Below are 23,288 nucleotides of genomic sequence, written 5' to 3'. Positions count from 1 at the left end.
TTTCATTTGCTTCCCTGTATTTTTTTTTCTTTGATTTACTGTTAACCCAGTCATTCTTTTTTTTTTTTTTTTTAAGATTTTATTATTTAGTTGTCAGAGAGAGAGAGAAAGAGCACAAGCAGGGGGAGCGGCAGGCAGAGGGAGAAGCAGTCTCCCTGAGCAGGGAGCTGCTGTGGTACTCATTCCCAGGACCCTGGGATCATGACCTGAGCCGAAGGCAGATGCTTAACCAACTGAGCCACCCAGGCGTCCCTAGTAGGATGTTCTTTAATTTCCATGTATTTGAAGTCTTTCCAAATTTTTTCTTGTGGTTGATTTCAAGTTTCATAGCATTTTGGTCTGAAAATATGCATGGTATGATCTCGATCTTTTTGTACTTCTGAAGGCTGATTTGTGACCCAGTATGTGGTCTCTTCTGGAGAATGTTCCATGTGCACTCCAAAAGAGTATGTATTCTGCTGCTTTAGGATGAAATGTTCTGAATATATCTGTTCAGCCCATCTGGTCCAGTGTGTCATTCAAAGTCATTGTTTCCTTGTTGATTTTCTGCTTAGATGATCTATCCATTGCTGTAAGTGGGGTGTTAAAGTCCCCTACTATTATTGTATTGTAATCAATGAGTTTCTTTATGTTTGTTATTAATTGATTTATATATTTGGGTGCTCCCAAGTTGGGGGCATAAATATTTACAATTGTTAGATCTTCTTGAATGATAGACTCTTTAATTATGATATAATGCCCTTCTTCATCTCTTATTACAGTCTCTGTTTTAAAATCTAGTTTGTCTGATATTAAGGATGGCCATTCCAGCTTTCTTTTGACATCCATTAGCATAATAGATGGTTCTCCATCCCCTCACTTCTTCTTTTTTCTTTTCTTTTTTTTTTTAAGATTTTATTTATTTGATAGCAGAGAGAGCACATGAGCAGGGGAGGGGGGTAGGGGGCAAAAGGAGAGGGAGAAGCAGACTCCCCAATGAGCAGGGAGCCTGACAAGGGGCTTGATCCCAGGACCCCAGGATTATGACCTGAGCCAAACACAGACCTTTAACCAACTGAGCCCCCCAGACGCCCCTTCATCCCCTCACTTACAATCTGTAGGTGTCTTTAGGTTTAAAATGAGTCTCTTGTAGGCAGCATATAGATGGATCTTGTTTTTTTATCCATTCTGATACCCTCTGTCTTTTGATTGGAGCATTTAGTCCATTTATATTGAGAGTGATTATTTTTTTTTAAAGATTTTATTTATTTATTTGAGAGAGAGAATGGGAGATAGAGAGCAGGAGAGGGAAGAGGGTCAGAGGGAGAAGCAGACTCCCTGCTGAGCAGGGAGCCCGATGCGGGACCCGATCCCGGGACTCCAGGATCATGACCTGAGCCGAAGGCAGTCGCTTAATCAACTGAGCCACCCAGGCGCCCCGTATAATTGTTTTAAATTCTAGTTCAGACATCTTACTTATATCTACATTGATTAAATCTCTGGTCATCATTTCTTCCTGTTCTTTTCTTTTGAGGTGAATTCCTCTGTCTTGTTATTTTAGAGAGAGACAAAAAAAAGGAAAATAAAACAAAATAAAAATTTAAAAATCGAGGAAAAAGGAAAAAAGTACATAAAGGAAGCTAGATCCTAGGTATGTTTTGGTCCGCTTGTTACGGAAAGCTTGATTGAAAAAGGTAGGGGCGCCTGGGTGGCTCAGTTGGTTGAAGGGACAACTCTTGATTTTGGCTCAGGTCATGATCTCAGCTCCCCATTGGGCTTTGTGCTCAGCAGGAGTCTGCTTGAGGATTCTATCTCTCCTCCCTTTGCCCCTCCTCCACTCATGCTCTCTCTTTCTCTCTCTCTCTCAAATAAATACATCTTTTAAAAAAAGGGGGGGGCGCCTGGGTGGCTCAGTCGTTGGGTGCCTGCCTTTGGCTCAGGTCATGATCCCAGGGTCCTGGGATCGAGCCCCACATCGGGCTCCCTTCTTGGCGGGAAGCTTGCTTCTCCCTCTCCCACTCCCCCTGCTTGTGGTCCCTCTCTCGCTGTGTCTCTCTCTGTCAAATAAATAAATAAAATCTTTAAAAATAAATAAACTAATTAATTAATTAAAAAAAAGAAAAAAGGTAGAAAGAAAAGAAAAAAAATTAAAGAAATGTATATAAAATAATACAATTATAAAACATTAAAAATTGCATTCTGTATCTAAAAAACAAACAAAACAAAAACAGATAAAAACAAAAGAAACAAAGCCCAAAGGATGCTAGGTCCTGTTTCCCTTAGTGCTGAAGCTTTGCAGCACTCTGTGGTCAGTAGACTTGGTGTGTGAGGGGGTTTGTGCTGGTTCCCTGGTGGAGGGCCTGCTGCCCTGATTCTCAGGTGGAATTGCCCTAGTGGAGATGCTCCTGCAGGGTGAAGGGGAGCGGGGCTTGATGTAGTGGCTCCATTCTCCACTTGGTGGCGCTGTTTATCTCACTGAGATGGATCAACCTAGGGGAGAGGGGGAATGGCTTTGACCTCTTCTCTCCAGAGCAGGAAATGTGTGCCGCCTCTCTAAAGTAAGCCCTCACAGATGCCCAGTGATGACCCTGACTCTGTTACTGGTTTCTGTCACATCCCCGCCTTCACCCTGTGTCGTCGCTGTCCTCCTGCCAAACGGTGCAGCACTCCTGTGTTTTATCTCGGGTGTGGTTGTGTTTCGAAATCCCGCACTTCAGAGACCCCCCCGGGGGCACAGACCCGCACTGATCCTCTGGGGGAGGGTCTCCCTGAATTGTGACCAGTGCCAGCTTGTCGCAGGAGACAGCTGCGCCATTTCTCAGCAGTTTGGAGTTTATTGTAGATCACAACACGCAGCTGGTGCCGGGTTTGCAGCCCTCAGTCGGAGTCTTTGTTCCTATACTGGTGAGTGGGACAGCTTGATGGCGCCTGCAGGGCCCTTTGCCCGTGGAGACGCGGTGTCACCTCTACCAAATGCACACCAAGCAGGGGTACTGCTTCTCCCTGTGTGACCCTGGGGATCCTCAGGCTGTCTGCTGCTGGGGCTCAGCCCTGCTCTCCCATTGAAGCACCGCTCCGTTCCCCAGGCACAAACCTGGCAATGTCTCAGACTTCAGAAACTTCAAAATCTGCACTTCACTGTTTATAGAAAACTGGCAGTATTGTAACCCTCTCCTTTCTCCCCATCCATGGTTTGGGGACTAGTTTTCTTGTTCAGCCCCCCGCATGTGTTTTTACTCTTTTTTTTTCCCCCTGTGCTTTCTCTCTCCTCCTCCTCTCTTTATGCTCCCTCCACTGTCAGGGCGCCCTCCCCTGGGCAGTGCCCATGGCTCTTTTCTCCCACAAACTCTGCAGCTTCTATGTTCCATGGGTCATTTTTTTGGTTTGTAGATGTGCAGCTTTGTTCTCTAAGACTTCCAGTCGATTTCTTGGGTGTTCAGAGTGATTTGATATTTAGCAAGGTGTGTTCCAGGGAGGAGGCAAGCTTAGGGTCGACCTACTCCTCAGCCATATTACCTCTCCAAAATTCACACATTTTAAATGGGAGCAAAGCATAAGGGTTAGAGGTACTACATGAAGAGTCATTTATAAGGAGGGAAGAGTGAACAAAAGGTGTTCACTCACAAAGCTCTTTATAAGGGCCACCAGATGGCGCAGTTGTTTCACATCTGCCGCTTGCACTGACCGAGGAAGGGAAGGATGAGAGAAAGCAGGACCGGGCCAACCAGCTGTTTCAAAGAATAGGATGATCTTAATTCTTAAGTTGATTCTTTGCAGCCTCAGATGTCTGTTTCATGAAGTAAAAGCAGGCCTGCAGTTTATAATTAATTGCACATTTGAATATCATAGCCATGTCAGTATCACCCTTGTAATTTTTGTGAGAAAGTTAACTCTTTAGATACAAGCATCAATAAAATATTAACATTTTAAAAATTGAACATAAAACATTACTGTGATACAAGTATAAGGATATACTTTAATTTTATTTCAGGAATGATGCTACCAGAATTGTACTGTTAAAAATTCATTGATAGCTTTGAAATGACTGATGTAAATAACTTAGATGTGACCAAAATGAGGATTAGCTTTAGTAATATGAGAGACTGGACAAAAGTAAAGGAGATGAGGCATTATCTTCAATTACTTAGAAATGAAATTTTTATTGTTGTTTTTTTTTTCAGTTGTACTGAGGTTTTAAGAAAGATTCTTTCCACAGTTCACATATGCATTTAAAGAATATAATTGTCAGGGTGCCTGGGTGGCTCAGTCGTTAAAGCGTCTGCCTTTGGCTCAGGTAAAGCTTCTGCCTTTGGCTCAGGCCATGATCCCAGGGTCCTGGTATCAAGCCCCGCATTGGGCTCCCTGCTCGGCAGGAAGCCTGCTTCTCCCTCTCCCGCTCCCCCTGCTTGTGTTCCTGCTCTCGCTGTGTCTCTCTGTCAAATAAATAAAATCTTTAAAAACTGTATATATATAATTGTCTTAAAACCAGAGGAATTGAACTATAATTGAGTTGTAATATTTTTATCCTATGCTAATAGTCATAGTATGGTTATGAAGGCTTGGTGTAGAGAAACTAGATTATAAGGGTTCAGAAAACCAAAAATGGTGAATTATGGAATGTTTTGGTACTTCGAAGAAATATTTAATTTAGGTTGTGTGGCACCTTAGGCTTTTTGTGGATGGATGAGGAATATGTATATATGTATGTATGTATAAATAAATAAATAAGTTAGGAAAATACAGGTTAGAATGAACAGATAAGTTTTTTCTTAAATTAAGATATAATTGACATACAACATTATATCAGTTTCAGGTACACAACTTAATTTGATATTTGTATACATTGTGAAACGATGACCACAATAAGTCTAGTAAATATCTATCACCATACATATTACACTTTCATTTTTCTTGTGATGAGAACCTTTAAGAGCTGCTCTCTTAGCAGCTTTCAAATATGCAATATAGTATTTTTAATATACTTCCTGTGCTGGACATTATATCTCCAGGACTTATTTATTTTATAACTGGAAGTTTGTATCTTTTATCCACTTTCATCCATTTTACTTACTACTCGACCCCTGGCAACCATCAGTCTGTTCTCTATATCTATGAGATCTTTTTTGAAAATCATTTTTAGGGTGCCTGGCTGACTTAGGCAATGGAGCACTTGTGAGTTCAAGCCCCACATTTTGTGTAGAGATAACTTAAAAATAAAAAAATTCTTTAAAAAATTATTCTTTTTTTATTTTTAGGGTCCACATATAATTGAAGGAATGTTTTGAGGGCAAAAACAGTTGAGGGGAGCTGAGCTGAGTGTTAAATACCTAAAACAGAGGAAGAACTCTGGGAAGTTATTTTTGGGCAAAATCCATGAGCATTGGGATTCCTGTGACCCCTAAGAGCTGTTTAAGCTGAAGCTTGGGAAAGATGTGGGAGCCAGACAATAAAAATATCTTCATGCTTTTTTTAAGTACCAGTGGAACTGAAAGAAATAGCTTTACTGTGACCTGGGGCTGTAACTAGAGGAACTCTAGCAAAAACCCAAGGGGCTGGGTTTCCAGAGAATCCTTTCTTCTAGATGTGGGCTCTAGAAAGTATTGAAATGAGAATTTAGCTGCTACTGTCAGTTTTAACATGACATAACATATAAGGTTGGCATTTTAGAAGTGGATAACCTTTGTCTTCTTGAGAGTAGTGACCTTATGAAACCCAAAGGACTTGAGTAGTTTCACTTAATAAACAGTATTGCTTGCTAGCCTTAGAATGAAAGAAAAATATAGAAAAAAATAACATAGTCATGGGCTCAATTCTTTATTTTTAGATTTGATCTTTATTTTCAAGCACTTTGAAGAAATGAGATTAGAAAGACACTCAATATTGAGTTTATTCCTGAGGCATCCCCCTTCTCACTCCCCAGTAATAGCTACAAGAATCTTATAATCAATTTGGTCATTTCGTTTTCCTGGTCATTTCGTTTTCCTGAGAGAGTCTTTATCTTCAGCTCTTTTTATCTGTCACTGAGATCAAGCTAAATCTGTTTTGAACTTTGTTCTATTAGTTGTGCCAGCTCTTCCTTGCTTTTTGCCTTTAATATGTCCATGTTTTAAAGGTTGCCGGTCGCCTCACACTTTCAGTTTCCTTTGTGCTGGTTAGCTGAAATTTTATCAAGTATCCTCTGTGACTTAGGGATAGTAAAGAAAATTAGTGATGAATATCCATTGCATTTTATAGTGTAAAATTAAAACTTTAGGTGAGTTTTAAAGGAATTCTAATGTAAATTATGAAATAAAAAATGTATCAACAAGGTATGTCAATGTAGGTCTCACTTTACTTTTCATAAGTATAAGGAACCTTAAAATGTTAGGAAAAGAAATATCAGTGAGAGACTGCATTTTCAAGAACCACTATAGCAGAATATATGTGTAATATGTGAAAAAATGGGGCAGGAAGTAAAACTCAGTTGTAATAAGGCCTCAATCAAAATCTTTCCTATGGCAAAACTTGTAGAGAGTGTTTTGCCTCATACCTGTCTGATGTGGAGCGGGAGTGAGGTGTCACACTCTCGTCAAAAACAGGACCTTCATTTTGGAAGCCCAAGAATCAGAGACAGAACAGATTGGCCTCTTTATGTGTCCCACCAGAGTGAGGAGGCACTATTCAATTTAGAGACCTTTTTTGGCTTTCTAGAACCATAAAACTATTTTATTTCTTTAGTATTGAATTGTTATACAATATTTTTATTTAAAATTATATTTATAGTATATTTGTTTTATATTTGCATAATTTTATGTTTATATAATGATTTCCTATTTGAAATATTAATATAATAATTTACATGGGATTATATTCTGAAGAAATCTGGTAAAATAAAGACGTATGGATATCAAATTTGGATTAAATACCTCTTTGTTAATCTATAAATCTTCTGAAGCAAGTTTGAGGCATTTGTAAAACGCATGTGTATCTATAGCTATTTTTAAAACTGTTCAGTTAACTTCCTGATAGTTCTAATTTTTATTGACTTTTTGGTGCATTCTGATCTTTTTGAAACAGTGATCACATGGAAAATGTATATGGCTACCTAATGAAGTACACCAACCTTGTCACTGGGTGGCAATACAGGTAAGTGCTTATCCTGTGTCACATCTCTCTCCTAAGAGACCAAAAGTGGGACTGATAATTTTATATTCTGATATTACTTCTGGACAAACATGGATGGGAAACCTTTTAGAGAAGAATTTACAGTTATTTAAAGTCTGATGAATTCTCCTTTTTAGAGGGTGAGAGGAGTTGACATCTGTCCAGATGGCACCCTCCAGATGCCTCAGAAGTTAATATTTTTTTAATTAAAGAATAATTGACATGCAATATTGTATTAGTTTCAGGTATACAACATAGTGACTTGATATTTATGTATATTACAAAATGGTCACTTCAATAAGTCCAGTTACCATCTGTCACCATACCAAATTATTATAGTATTATTGATTGTATTCCCTATGCTGGACATTATATCCCTTTGTCTTATTTTATAACTGGAAGATTGTACCTCTTAATCCTCTTTACCTATATTGTTTATCCTTCCATCCCTCCTCTCTGATAACCACCAGTTTGTTCTCCATATTGATAAATCTGTTTCTGTTTTGTTTGTTGGTTTTGTTTTTTAGATTCCACACATAAATGAAGTCATTCAGTATTTGTCTTTCTGTCTGACTTATTTCAGTTAACATAATACCCTCTAAGTTCATCCAGGAAGCCACCAAGGGCAAGATTTCTTTTTATGGCTTAGTAGTATACCGTGTGTGTGTGTGTGTGTGTGTGTGTGTGTTTATCTATATCTACACCACATCTTCTTTATCCATTCATCTGTCATCTGTCGATGGACACTTGGGCTGCTGCCATAATTTGGCTATTGTAAATAATGCTGCAATAAATGTAGGGGTGCATATATCCCTTTGAATTAGTGTTTTTGTATTTTGGGGGTAAAAATCCAGTAGTGCGATTACTGGATCATAGGGTAGTCCTGTTTTTCATTTTCTGAGGAACCTCCATGCTGTTTTCCACAGTGGCCATACCAGTTTGCATTCCCACCAAGAGTGCAAGCGGGTGCCTTTTTCTCCACATCCCCGCCAACACTTTTTGTATCAGTTCTTTATATATTTTGGATACCAACCTTTTATTGGATATATCATTTGTAAATATCTTCTCCCATTCAGTAGGTTGCTTTTAGTTTTGTTGAGTGTTTCCTTGGCTGTGCAGAAGGTTTTTGTTTTGATGTAGTCCCAGTGGTTTATTTTTGCTTTTATTTCCCTTGCCTCAGGAGACATCTAGAAAAATGTTGCTATGGCTGATGTCAGAGAAATTACTGCCTGTGCTCTCTTGTAGGATTTCTATGGTTTCAAGTCTCACATTTAAGTCTTTAATCCATTTTGAATTTATTTTTGTAGAGACTGTAAGAAAGTGGTCCAGTTTCTTTTGTATGTATGTTCTTTACTCCTTCATTGAAGATTAATTGACCATATAATTGTGGATTGATTTCTGAGTTTTCTGTTCTGTTCCATTGATCCTGTGGATCTGTGCCAGCACCATACTGTTTTGGTTACTGTAGCTTTATAATGTATCTTGAAGTCTGGAATTATGATACTTCCAGTTTTGTTTTCCTGCTTTTAATATTTCTCCACATTTTTGCCAGTATGTGTATTTCTTGTCATTCTGATTCTAGCGATTCTGACAGCTGTGAGGTAATATTTCATTGTGGTTTTGATGTGCATTTCCCTGATGATTAGTGGTAGTAGGATCTTTTCCTGTGCCTGTTGGCCATCTGTATGTCTGTATTTATTTATTTACTTACTTAAAGATTTTATTTATTTATTTATTTATTTATTTATTTATTTGACAGAGACACAGCAAGAGAAGGAACACAAGCAGGGGGAGTGGGAGAGGGAGAAGCAGACTCCCCACTGAGCAGGGAGCCCAATGTGGGGCTTGATCCCAGGACCCCGGGATCATGACCTGAGCCGAAGACAGATACTTAGTATCGACTGAGCCACCCAGGCACCCCATATCTTTTTTTTTTTTTTTTAAGATTTTATTTATTTGAGAGCTAGAGAGAGAGCGAGCACACAAGCAGGGGTGAGGGACAGAGAGAGAGAGAGAAGCAGACTTCCTGCAGAGCAGGGACCCTGATCCAGGACTTCATCCCAGAACCCTGGGATCATGACCTGAGCCGAAGGCAGATGCTTAACCGACTGAGCCACCCAGGCACCCTCTATATGTCCTTTTTATTTTTTATTTTTTTTAAAAGATTTTATTTATCCATTTGACACAGAGAGAGAGAGAGCACAAGCAGGGGGGAGGGGCAGAGGGAGAGGGAGAAGCAAGCTCCCCACTGAGCAGGGAGCCCAATGTGGGGCTTGATCCCAGGACCCCAGGATCATGACCTGAGCTGAAGGCAGACACTTAACAACTGAGCCACCCAGGCACCCCTGTCTTTTTTTTTAAGATTTTCTTTATTTATTTGAGAGCTAGCAAGAGAGAGAGAGTGCACAAGCAGGGGTGAGGGACAGAGGGAGAGGGAGAAGCAGGGGTGAGGGACGGAGGGAGAGGGGCAGAGGGAGAGAGAGAAGCAAGCTCCCCACTGAGCAGGGAACCCGATGTGGGGCTTGATCCCAGGACCCTGGGATCATGACCTAAGCCAAAGGCAGACACTTAACTTTGAGCCACCAAGGCGCCCCTGTATGTCTTTTTTAGAGAAATTTCTATTCAGGTTGTCTGCTCACTTAAATTTAAGTGGATTGTTTGGGATTTTTTTAATATTTTTTTTATATTGGATTTTATGAATTCTTCACATATTTTAGATGTTACCCCTTATTGGGTATACCATTTGCAAATATCTCCTCCCATTTAGTAGGTTGCTCTTTCATTTTGCTGTGCAAAAGCTTTTTAGTTTGTTGTAGTCCCAATTGTTTATTTTTGCTTTTGTTTTCCTTGCCTGAGGAGACAGATCCAAAATAATATTGCTAAGATCAGTGTCAAAGAGCTTACCACCTATGTTTTTTTCTGGGAATTTTATGGTTACAGGTCTTACAGTTAAGCCTTTAATCCGTTTTGAGTTTATTTTTCTATATGGTATAAGAAGGTGATCTAGTTTCATTGTTTTGTTTGTAGCTGTCAGTTTCCCCAACCTTTTATTGAGGTGTTGACAATAGACAAAAGTTACTATTATATTAGGTTTATAATTACTTGTTCACCTGCCTTGGGCTTTTTAAAATACTTGTAGTGATTAAGCTTTTAGGATGGTTTGGAGGCAGCAAATAAATTTGTGTTTAGGTGCCTATTTTGTGCAGGATTCTCAAACTTCTCTGGGATCTTGGAGAGTTTAAATATCCAGTCCAAGGTGACACAGGCAGTCAGTAAGGAGCAAAGCCAGGGTAGAATTGGTAGTTGTGGAACAGGGGGATTAAACTTTTATTTATTTTTTATTGTGGCAAAATGTACACAAAATTTATCATTTTAACCATGTATAAGTGTTCAGTTTGGTGACATTAAATGCATACATTGTCGTGCAGCCATCAACACTGTCTCTCTGTAGCACTTCTCGCATCTTCTCAAATGAAACTATACCCATTAAATACTAATCCCCATTCCTCCCTCTGCCAGGCCCTTGGCAGCCAGTGTTCTACTTTCCGTGTCCATGCTCTGACTGCTCTTGGTACCTCAAATACATGAAGTCATACTGTATTTGTTCTTTTGTGCCTGGCTTATTTCACTTTATTTCACAAAGAGCATCATATCTTTAAGGTTCAGCCATGATGTAGCATGTGTCAGGATTTCCTTTCTTTCTCAGGCTGAGTAATACCCCCCCCCTTTTTTAAAGACCTTAATATTCTATTGCATGTGTGTACCACATATTCTTTGTTCATCCGTCAGTGGATGCTTGGGTTGCTTCCACCTTTTGGCTGTTGTGAGTGATTCTGCTATGAATATTGCTGTACAAATATTTGTTCAAGTCTCAGCTTTCATGTCTTTTTTGTATATACCCAGAATTGGAATTACTGGATCATATGGTAATTCTATGTTTAATTTTTTGGGGAATTCCATACTGTTTTCCGTAGTGGCTACATCATTTTACATTCTTACCAGAAGTTCACAAGGGTCCTAACTTCTCCACATCCTCACCAACACTTGTTATTTTCTGTTTTTTGGTTTTTTGGGTTTTTTTATAATAACCTTCCAAATAGGTGTGAAGTGGTATCTCACTGTTAGTTTTAAGCTTTTTAAACATGATAATACTGGAATTTGAACCCAGACAGTTCTGACTCCAAAGTCTATGTTTTTATATTATCATGCTGCTTCTAATTCACATGTCATTTGGATGCTTCTGCTTTTGGCTACGGTAAAATAACAGGAGCTGAATTTGCTCTCCTACCTTGAACAACTTGAAAATGGTACATAATTTATAAAAGAATGATTTTTAAACATTTAAAAGAATAGGAGAAGCACTGATAAAAAGGTGATTGTTTAACAGAGAGGGCAGTTTGGGCTGTGTTTAGTTGGAAGTGACATTAGGTAATCCAAATAAGAGTGACAGGCAGGAAGTTAGAGATCATATGACAGATCAAAGCTGGATATGAAAACTTAAAAGGGAATCATCCCTATTGAAGTTAAAAGGGCAGTTCTCCAGGGTTCCCATCTTTTATTTTTTTTTAAAAAAAAAAAAAGTAAAGTCAAGGGAGTCTTTTCATGTTGTATTTTTCACTTCAGGTTTTTGAAATTTTTTGAAGGCTCATATTCAGATTTCATACAGAATATTAATTTTTTTAAAGATTTTATTTATTTTAGAGAAACAGAGTATGTGAGCAGGGGAAGGGGCAGAGGAAGAGGGAGAAAGAATCTCAAGCAGACTCCCCACTGAGCGAAGAGCCCATCACAGGGCTTGACCTCATGACCCTGAGCTGAAACCAAGAGTTGGACACTTAACCAACTGAGCCACCCAGGTGCCCTGAGAATATTAATTTTTAAAATTTTTATGTCACTTTGGTTTTCGCACTATTCTTTGTTCTCTTTCTTAAAAGGAAGATAGGTTAGCTTTCTCCCCCAATATCCAACAATTGTCATTTATTATAATATTGAATAATACTGAGAAACTCTCAGAAGGGGAACAAGGTAAGAAAGCTCCAAAACATACACAAACATAGAATTTAGCATAGGGGTGCCTGGGTGGCTCAGTCGTTGGGCATCTGCCTTGGGCTCGGGTCATGATCCCAGGGTCCTGGGATCGAGCCCCGCGTTGGGCTCCCTGCTCCTCCCTCTCCCACTCCCCCTGCTTGTGTTCCCTCTCTCACTGTGTCTCTCTCTGTCAAATAAATAAAATCTTTTTAAAATAAATAAATAAAATTTAGTATAATTTCAAGATGGCATTTCAGGTGAGTGGCAACTTGAGACCATAGGAAGAAGTGGCAGGTGTTTATCATTGCATGAGGGAGCCCACCAAAAAGATCCATTGGCTACTGGTTGTCTGGAGTTAGCGGATCCAAGCAAACAGTCTAGGATAGGGAGGGGCACTGCCTCTCCTGACATAATCCCTCCAGTTGTATAAGAGACCAGTTTTTAGCAGCACTAGAAAGTACTTGTAAACTCCTCCCTGTTTGCTCTGAGAGAACACAGAAACTTTTACCAACTTACCCCATCAGAGAGAGTTCTCACCTTGTCAGTTTGCTGTACACCCACTTTATTATTATTTTGTTAAAGATTTTATTTATTTGAGAGAGAAAGAGAGCACATGCGCATGAGCTGGGGGAGGGGCAGAGGGAGAGGGAGAGAATCTCAAGAAGACTTTGGGGAGCGCAGAGTCCGACATGGGACTGGATCCCACACCCCTGAGAATATGACCGGAGCTGAAACCAAGAGTCAGACGCTTAACTGACTAAGCCACCCAGGCGCCCAAACTGTAGCCCCACTTAAAAAAAAAACTTCCATCTTCCATTTTTATTTTATGTCAGCTGGGCTGGAGGTCCTGTGGTACAGCAGAGATATACTGGGTCCTCAGCATGAAACATGTAGATTGAATGATCAAAGGTGAACAGAAAGGGTAAGACCATGTTCAAGGACCCTCGGCTTGGTTGCTTAGTTTCTTTGGCATGCCTAGCCACTCTTGTCCATATGCTGCAGGTGTAGCTTAAGTAATAAGAGCACTGCACCTATGGCAGATATTCAAGACCATTTCCCTCCAATCCATTTCTGTTTTGACTAAGGTTGACTTGTAGCAGCTTGGAGAAATCCACCATGGGCATGCTGATTAAATAACTGCTTGCTCTGGAATGTGGTAGGCTAGCAAAGTACAGAGCAGCAACACCGTCTCCTGAACCCACTTCCTGCCACTTTAACTTCTAATTCCTGAAGGTGAGATTGCTTCCCATCTGGCTTAGAAGTCTGTAGACACAGAACATTAAAATCCTGGGATGGCCAGCATATGGCACATGGTTGCCTTTCCTCCCAAAAATCTTCTCAAGTTTATTTTTGTCATGGTAAGATAGACTTCCAAGTCAAAATATTTTTATTTCTTTAAAGATTTTATTTATTTATTTATTAGAGAGCGAGCGCGAGAGAGAAACAGCATGAGAGGGGAGAGGGTCAGAGGGAGGAAGCAGGCTCCCCGCTGATCCCGGAGCCCGATGTGGAACTTGATCCCAGGACTCCGGGATCATGACCTTAGCCAAAGGCAGTCGCTTAACCAACTGAGCCACCCAGGCTCCCCAAGTCAAAATATTTTTAGATTAAAGTTGCATTTTGATGATATTTAACTTTAAGTTGTGGGTTATTTCAAAGATTAGTCATTTTCCCAAATTGACAGTGTGTTATTTTGAAATTGCAAAAAATAAGCAGTTATTTGCCAATTGTAACAGCATTTTCTTTTAACAACTTAGCTGAATTTTCTGCATGTGAAGGTTCATGATGAATCTTGTTTCCCTGTTACATTTAACCTTTGTTCCTACATTTTCTTCATTTATTGGCTAGGCCAACTTGTTCAGAATGCTTCCACCAAGAGTCTGCTACCCTTCTGGGCAAAATGGCTTTGTTAAATTTCCTCACTATGTGGATTGCCTTTCTATCTCCAAACTATACATCTTGTAAAATTTCTCTTCATAAAAGGGATAAAAGAAGAACATTTGGATTAATCCACATATAATGAAAGATAACCCAAAGTGCTCTCTTATTGCATTGGACCCATAGTATCATCTTGGTATTAAAAAGATGATCAGTTATTGGCTCATTTTTTTAGTGAGGTATAACTGACATGTAACATATTAGTTTCAGGTGTACAACATACAACAGATTTGATATCTCTATATATTATGAAATGATCACCACAATAAGTCTAGCTAACATCTCTCATCATACATAATTAAAAAAAATTTTTTTTGTGATGAGAACTTTCTTTTTTTTTTTTTTTAAAGATTTTATTTATTTATTTGAGAGAGAGAGAGTGAGAGACAGAGAGCACGAGAGGGAAGAGGGTCAGAGGGAGAAGCAGACTCCCCGCTGAGCAGGGAGCCCGATGTGGGACTCGATCCCGGGACTCCAGGATCATGACCTGAGCCGAAGGCAGTCCCTTAACCAACTGAGCCACCCAGGAGAACTTTCAAGATCTACTCTTAGCAACTTTCAAATGTGCAGTACAGTGTTATTAACTATAGTCACCATGCTGTTCAGTTATTGGTTATTTCTATGACTCCACCAATCCCTCCTCACCATTATTTTCTGTATATTTAGGTGAGTGCCTCCTGTATTAAGAATTTGTGGTGGGGCGCCTGGGTGGCTCAGTTGGTTAAGTGACTGCCTTCGGCTCAGGTCATGATCCTGGAGTCCCGGGATGGAGTCCCACATCGGGCTCCCTGCTCAGCAGGGAGTCTGCTTCTCCCTCTGACCCTCTTCCCTCTCGTGCTCTCTATCTCTCATTCTCTCCCTCTCAAAATAAATAAAATCTTTAAGAAATAAATAAATAAATTTGTGGTAATACTTTTGGGATAAGAAATATGTGTTCACAGCAAACTTGAGATTTTCAAACATATTGTTTGTCTAAATTTTCTTTGTCTGTTTGAGATGAATTGTACTTACATTTAGAGTGGTGGAAAGAGATTTCTTTCCTTCCTTCCTTCCATTTTTGTTGTTCTTTTTCTTAACAGCTTTATTGAAATAAAACGCACAATCCATACAATTTGCCCACTTAAAGTGTATTCAGTGGTTTTTAGTATCTTGATGAGATTGCTTTCTTACTAACCCACCCCTTCTGTTTATTTCTCTGTTTATTTGATGAATTTTTTGTAGTAGATTCATTGCTTAGTCCATTAGGGCTGCTATAACAAAATACTACAGACTGGGTAGCTAATAAACATTTCTCACAGTTGTGGAGGTTGTAAGTTCAAGATCATGGTGCCCGCATTGTTAGGTAAGGGCCCTCTTCCTATCATAGACTTCTTGTTGTGTGAGAACATGGCAGAAAAAAGGTCAAGGAAGAGCTCTTGGGTCTCTCTTACAAGGGCAGTAATCTCATTCCTGAGGGTTCCGCCCTCATGACCTAAACACCTCCCAAAGGCCCTGTTTCTTAATACTGTTACCTTAGGAGTTAGGATTTCAACATAAAGAATTTGTGGGGCACACATTCAGACCATAGCAGATTCATATGTGCATTTTGTGTTTTATGCTTCTGTTTTAAGAAATTGAAGATGACGTCAGTGACTATCTTGTGGTAATTCAAAGAATCTCTTCAGATATTTTGGAAAATAAAGATAACCCTATTAAGGGCGTCTGGGTGGCTCAGGCGTTAAGTGTCTCTGCCTTCGGCTTAGGTCATGATCCCAGGGTCTTGGGATCAAGCCCCGCATCAGGCTTTCTGCTCCACGGGAAGCCTGCTTCTCCCTCTCCCATTCCCTCTGCTTGTGTTCCCCCTCTCGCTGTGTCTCTCTATGTCAAATAAATAAAATCTTAAAAAAAAAAAAACCCTATTAAAAATGGGCAAAATGTGATGAGCAGTTCACTAAATAGAACTATGGGTGGTCAGTAAACACATGAAAAAGTGTATGACTCTTCTAGTAATTAATGAAATGAAAGAAAATGCTAATTTTTAAAATAAAATATGGGAACGTAATTTTAAAAATCATGCTAAAAGCATGTTAAAAGATGAACAAGAAAAACAATAGTTCTTTGCTTTCCCATCTCCCTTTTCAGGCAACCACTTTCAAATTTTGCTTGCTTCTCAGCAGTTTTTCTTTCCTTGAAGAGAAAGCTGATTTCCATTTTCTCCCAGTTTGATATGATATGGTTGCCTGTTGCTTAAGACAGTATCTTCTAGGACCTTGAACTCCATCTTACGGTCTAATGTTCTAGAACCCAGAAACATAAAATGCCAAACTGCTCCGAACCCGAACATTATTTTTTTTAAATTGAAACTTTTTAGATTTTTTTAAAAAGAACTATTGAATTACTTAAATTGAAATCTCAATAAAGTAATTAATCTGGAACCAAATCATAACATCAAATTCTTTTCCAAAGTGTATCAGTATTTCATCATTTAGTTTCTAGTTCCTTATGTTTCTCCATCTCCAGTTGCAGCTTTTACATTTTTAAACAGGATAAGTAATCGTTAGTTGTGACCTATTTAATGATACATTCACAAAATCCTTCTACCCTGACATTATTCTCATTGTATATTTCACTGATTAAATCTTAAATCAGACTCATTCCTTACCCAGCATTTAGTTATCCTCAGAGTTCATGTTTTGATTTGTTTCCAGTGAATTTTAAATAAAAAGTCTCACTACCATTTGTCTTTGGGCTATTTACCTTCCTTGTTAATGAATTCTTGAGAGAAAGAAATTTTCCTCTGAAAGGATACTCTATCTTTGCTTCCTTTTTGCATTATCTGGTATGCCTCTTCCCTATTAAGTACCTTTACTTCAGCTCAAGGTTTTATGTCGTTTATTAAATTCATTCAATTTCTCAATAAGCTTTATTGCTGGGAAATTCGGCCTCGTGTTTCCAAGTACTTGAACAGCTTTTGAATTTTGTTTGTTTGTTTGTTTATTAGAGGGGGAGATGGGGGTGGGTAGTGGCAGAGGGAGAGGGAGAAAGAAAGGATCTCCCCACTCTGAGATCCTGACCTGAGCCAAAATCAAGAGTCAGATGCTTAACCGACTGAACCACCCATGCATCCCTTGAATTTTATTTTTTTAATAGCAAGAACTCCAAAATGTGATTGAGATTTAGTTTGACTAGGGAGAATGTTTAAAAATTATGACTTTTCTTTTTTGAATCATTACAGGTTTTTTGTTTTAAACAATGAAGCTGGGTTATTGGAGTACTTTGTGAATGAGCAGTCTAGAAATCAAAAGCCCAGAGGTACTTTGCAGCTTGCAGGAGCTGTAATATCACCTAGTGATGAGGACTCTCACACCTTCACTGTAAATGCTGCCAGTGGGGAACAGTATAAACTCAGAGGTATGATCGAGATACAAGAATTAATAGTGTGATTTTCTTCTTCCCTTGAGAAGTTGATGTACTTCCCTGCCTTCATTTGAGTTTTGGAAACAGAAACTACTGTCATCGATATGTAGATAGGATATTCCAAAATCTTAGAATTGCTTATGAATTTATGAAATCTGTTTTAATAAGTAAGCTTTCTCAAGGGGCACAATGAACAAGTGTGTTTACAATTGGCCCCTGTAAAATATTTGTGTAGACAAACCCTGATTACTCAAAAACCTAAAAACATAGCTTCTTTAAATGGTATTTTTTATGTCTGCCTTGTATTTTACCCCTTTTCTTGACTTGGTTTACATGCCCTCTTTGAAGTTTCTAGTAACTAATACACATGGCTGGGATTTATTAAAATGTTCATATTCATTTAAAAAGTGTAACTTTTGTTTAGGTAAATTTAATTCGTGTTTTTTGTTTAATTGATGCACATAAAATATAATGGTAATCCTAACTGAGCATGCTGCAAGAGATCTGAAAATACTGAGTGCACATTAAATGCTTAATAAAGGTTATTTCTTTAAGTAAGAGCATATTTTTATGAGAAACTTAAGACACGTCAAGTCTTATATTCCTGCCTAGCTGCATGTAATTTACCCTCCTTCTGAAATATCCATATCCAGCTACGGTGTTACCTAACAAAGTTGATGCTTGGGCCTTTTTTTCTCCCTCCCTCCAGTAGGGGACATTTATTCTAGGGAGAGTAGGACCAATTCCTGGTTTTCAATTATGCATCTGTTCTTCATGCTGTAGACAGTTAATTGTATTCCAAAAATAAATGTAAAAGTGAATAACTTTTATGTTCTTTTTATCAGCCACAGATGCTAAAGAACGACAACACTGGGTTAGCCGACTTCAGATATGTACACAGCATCACACTGAAGCTATTGGAAAGGTATGTGGACTCATATATGATATTAGTGCATAAAAAGGGGGAAAAGAATGTTTTATTTTATTTTCTTGTATTCTTAAATTCCAAGACTATTGATATACCATAAAATTTACCTTTTTAAAGTGTACAATTCTGTTGGTTTTAATATATACACAAGATTGTGCAACCATCGCACCTCTCTAGTTCCAGAACATTTTCTTTTTCTTTTTTTTTTTTAAATTTATTTTTATTTATTTGACAGAGAGAGACACAGTGAGAGCAGGAACACAAGCAGGGGGAGTGGGAGAGGGAGAAGCAGGCTTCCCGCTGAGCGGGGAGCCCGATGTGGGACTCGATCCCAGGACCCTGGGATCATGACCTGAGCTGAAGGCAGACACTTAACGACTGAGCCACCCAGGTGCCCCAGAACATTTTCATCACCCTCCAAAACACCCGTATCTGTGAGCAGGCACTCACATTCTCCGCTTTCCAAACTCCTGGCAAACGCTAATCCATTTTCTGTTCCTATGGGTTTGTCCATTCTGGGCCTTTTATATAAATAGAATCATAGAATACGTGGTTTTTTTGTGTCTGGCTTTTTATACTTCACGTAATTTTTTTCAGAGTTAGAAGCAAATTTAATTAAATGTCCAGTTTTACTTGTCCTTTAGTCTTTTATGTATGCATAATACTTTCAAGGTTCATTCATGTCATTTTATGTATCATTTTATTCCTTTTTATAGCCAAATAATATTCCATCATATGGATACACCACATGTAGTTTATCCATTCATCAGTTGGTGGACATTTGGGTTGTTTCCATTCTGTGGCTATTAATGAATAACATTTGTGTCTAGGTTTTTGTGTGAACACATGATTTCACTGAGGTGTATATTTAGGAGTGGAATTACTGAATCATATGGTGGTTCTCTGTTTAACTTTTTGAGGAGCTGCCAGACTGTCTTCCAGAGTGACTGAACCATTTCACATTCCCACCAGCAGTGTCTGAGGGTTTCAGTTTTCCCATATCCTCACCAGCACCTGTTACTGGCCCCCCTTTTTAATTGTAATAGGCATCCTAGTATATGTGAGGTGGTTTTGATTTCATTTCCCTAATGACTAATAATGTTGAGGATCTTTCCATATGTTTATTGATCGTTTGTATATCTTCTTTGGAATTTTGTTTTACTTTTTAAGGTGGACAGGTTGGTCTCATTACTTGAAATCTGAGGTTAGAGATACCTGAAAACTAGTATCTGGGCAGCATAGTTGAAGGATTCCATACCTAGGTATGCATAGGTGATAGATTGACTTTAAAATAAAAAAAAAAGTTTTTTAAGATTTTATTTATTTGACAGAGAGAGACACAGCAAGAGAGGGAACACAAGCAGGGGGGAGCGGGAGAGGGAGAAGCAGGCTTTCCCATGGAGCAGGGAGCCCAATGTGGGGCTCAATCCCAGTACCCTGGGATCATGACTTGAGCCGAAGGCAGACGCTTAATGACTGAGCCATTCAGGTGCCCCCCAAATTTTTTTGCCTAGTGTTTTTTCCCCATAAGTAAATTTTAAAAGTTTGTGATTTAGGCCTACTGCCCAATCTTCAGGAAGTTCATCACAAAAGCTTTACTCCTACTGTAAGATTGTAGTCATTGGCAGTGATCAGAGAGTACTAGCTTGTGGAGCGCCTGGAAAGTACTAGTTTGTTCCAAAGATACTTGCTAGTTAGATTAGAAAATGTACTATATTGAATATTTTTGCTTTAGTCATGGTATTTAAAAATCTGAAATTAGAAATTTCTTGTTCTAATATTTGTAAAATGTGAAAAAATATTCTCGACAGCACAAACCTATAATCAATTTTCTAAATAAATTACAACTTTACTGTTGGATGTGTCATATGTTTAAACTTTCAGTGCCTTAAATTTTAGCATTTTTCAGAAATGTTCTTGTAGTCAATTCTGAGGTTAATTTAATTTTTAAAACTGTTCATGTGTAGGCCTAAAGTGTACTTATAATAGGTGAGGGTTAACCAAAATTTTGGAAAACGAATGATTTTCCTTGTTTGTCTAATAGAATAATCCCCCTCTGAAATCACGAAGCTTCTCACTTGCATCTAGTGGTAATTCTCCTATATCCCAGAGGAGACCAAGTCAAAATGCCATTTCTTTTTTTAATGTTGGACATTCCAAACTACAATCAGTGAACAAAAGAGCTCACTTACCTCCAGACCATCTTGTGGAAGTCAGAGAAGTAAGTATGAATTGAAGTCAAATTAAAATGCTAAAATGACCTAACTTGCTTGGTTTTGTCACAAAAAAAAGTTGAAATCCTGTTTGTGTCTTCTGGGACCCTCAGATGTTTTCTGTCTACTATGCGGAGATAAATTTTAAGTCATAAAGATTCCCTGGTTATATGTGATGTCCTAAGTTTCTTTTCTGTGGTATCCTAAGTTTCCTAGGTACACTCTCATTTTTCAGTCTATATCTTTCATTTCTCAAGTAAAAGTACAGACTCCTTTGATGTAACATTTATGATCAAAAGGGTTTTTAAGCCTATTAGGAAGACAATATGGCCAAACAATTGATTTAAAAAAAAAATTTTGTATAGACAATTTCAAACATATGCAAAAATAGAATAGTTAAATCCTTGATGTTGCCTTATCTCACCATTTCCCTGTTCTTTTCAAATTGAGTACTAAATAATTCTAGTTAATAAAGGATGTAGTTGTTAGGTTCTAAATATTCCCAGGTTAAATTTGGTACAGCTAATAGATGTCTATGTAGTGAGTGGCCTCACACAGGTATGTGATTGGAAAGTAGAGAAATATTTTAATTGCCTTTTCAGATAATTGTGGTTATTCTTTGGTACTGCACGAAAACTTAGTAGCAGTTTCGTAAATGTTAGATGCACTGTGGAATCTAATATATATTCATGAACTTTTGATGTTCTGTTACATGAAAATCTGTTGGTCTGTCTTGCACTTGGAATGTATCTTTAATCTATGCATGATTTTGTAACACCATGCATTAGTCAAAATATCATCTCACTGAGTTAGGCAAGTCTTGGAGATGGTGATCTATTTAACATTCAACATCAAAAATTCCCATTCATTAACATCCTCACCAGTCTCATTAGAAAAGCCTTTCAGTATTGGGAAGTTGTCAAGATTATGGTGACAGATAAAGGTTTCCCAAAATTCTTTTCATTTTAAAGCTCAGATTTTATAATTGGCAGTAAATACTTTTGGCTTGTTTTGAGGTGATGGCTTGTTTTTTTTAATTTTTAGGATGTCTACCACATATCTCCAAGTCTAACTCTCCTATGTTTTCTCCTCTGCTCTGCTATAACACTCTGCAGTTCTGTACTCTGGTCACCAACTGTTGGAGTTTTTCCACCGCCCAGCAATTCTCTAGTTCTCTGTGGACACCAGCTGCCTGTCCTACAGTTTAATTCAGTTTCAGCACTATCTGAGATAGTGTCAGATCCCACAAGACTGCCCCCACTTTAGACACCAGTTGCAGGTTGATGTTGTCACCTGTGCCTCTGACCTGCTATAAAGAATTCAGGAACAGACAGATATAAGGGGGGAAAGGCCTGGAGCTTCCATGCCCTTTCTGGTTGTACCACCCTCCCAGTACCTCCAGGTGTTCACCAACCAGAAGCTCTCTGAACCTCCCCTTTTGGGGTTTTTATGGAGGCTTCATTAGGTAGGCATGATTGACTGAATCACTGCCTGTTGGTGATTAATTCATCCACTAGCCCCTCTCCTCTCTAGAGGTTGGCGGGTGCAGCTGAACACATATATACATACCTGTTGTTTACATATCTAAGAGTATAATTGTTCGGTCATAGATTATAAATTATTTAACTCTAGTAAACATTGCCGAACTGTTGACAAGAGTGGTTGTACTATTCGTAAGTTTGGATTACTGGAAGTTAGTCCTAACATTTGTATACAAAATATTTTACACACACAAAGCACACACATATATTCATGTATAAATGTGTACATGTAGATATCTTCATATCCACACTTTTCATTTAGAAACCTTTTTTTCTGATAAAGGTGAATGTTTGATCCATTGCTATGACACATGTTTTCAAGGGCTATTTCGTGTACTACACACTTGATTTGTTTGGTAGGATATTTGCATCTCTCTTTCCCTGGCGCACTGATGAACTGTGTTAAAAATCACCTGGAATGGTGCCTCTGAAAGCTAAAAGAGTCTGTCCATTATAGATGAATTAAAATAATGTCTAAAAGATAGGCAATCTGAGAACCTTCTGCTCACAATTGAGTAATTAAGCATAATAAATTCAGTTTTCATTTAAAAATATTTGGTTGCTTATCAAGCATTGTTACTCTATTGGCTCTCTTAGGAAAAGTGGACAGAGCTCTTGATCGAAGCAGAGTGTATTAGACTCTTTTAACCTGAAAAGCTTATATCCAGTATTTGCTGCACAGTCAGGCTAATGGGACCAGAAAGTTAGATTTGAGAAAAGGAAGCAGGAGAACCATCATGTTCTTATTGTATGTTCAAATTGAGCCTGACCAGAGGTGCTGAGAAGAAAGAGGTTAAGAGCCCAGAGTGGGAACTAATTTTACTTTGTAATGAAATATTTAATGCTGCTATTGAAGATGATCAGAATGTTCTTTTAATGACTTGTACAAATGTATACTGTTAATAAAAGGTTTGTCAAAGTTTGAGCTTTGTTGCTTTTAAAGAAAAAGTGCAGCTGCCAAAGATCACCATTTTTTGCACAATTGATAAGCACTGTTAAATAGTGCTCATTGAGACTAGCCAAACATAAAATAGATTTCTAAGCCTAATATATCCTAAAAATGGCTCAGAAGCTGAATATGGTAATTAAAATGGGAACTGTATGTATACGTGATACACAGAA

At 38.5% G+C, this 23,288-nt stretch overlaps 1 protein-coding gene across 1 annotated transcript in view; it reads left to right on the top strand.

Moving 5' to 3' along the window:
* OSBPL11 (oxysterol binding protein like 11) overlaps positions 1-23,288 on the top strand; it is a 92,360-nt gene that overhangs the window by 23,085 nt on the left and 45,987 nt on the right. Inside the window, exons 2-5 of the mRNA XM_025875642.2 lie at positions 7,036-7,104; positions 17,303-17,478; positions 18,330-18,409; positions 20,457-20,633. Coding sequence (XP_025731427.1) covers positions 7,036-7,104; positions 17,303-17,478; positions 18,330-18,409; positions 20,457-20,633 — 502 coding nt within the window. The remainder of the gene's footprint in view (positions 1-7,035; positions 7,105-17,302; positions 17,479-18,329; positions 18,410-20,456; positions 20,634-23,288) is intronic.

Source organism: Callorhinus ursinus, unplaced genomic scaffold (genome assembly GCF_003265705.2).
Source record: "Callorhinus ursinus isolate GAN/ISIS: 27379988/994484 unplaced genomic scaffold, GSC_fseal_2.0 scaffold1, whole genome shotgun sequence".
Taxonomy (NCBI): Eukaryota; Metazoa; Chordata; class Mammalia; order Carnivora; family Otariidae; genus Callorhinus; species Callorhinus ursinus.
The sequence above is the reverse complement of the archived record's forward strand: the minus strand, read 5'-3'. Positions and strand labels throughout refer to the sequence as shown.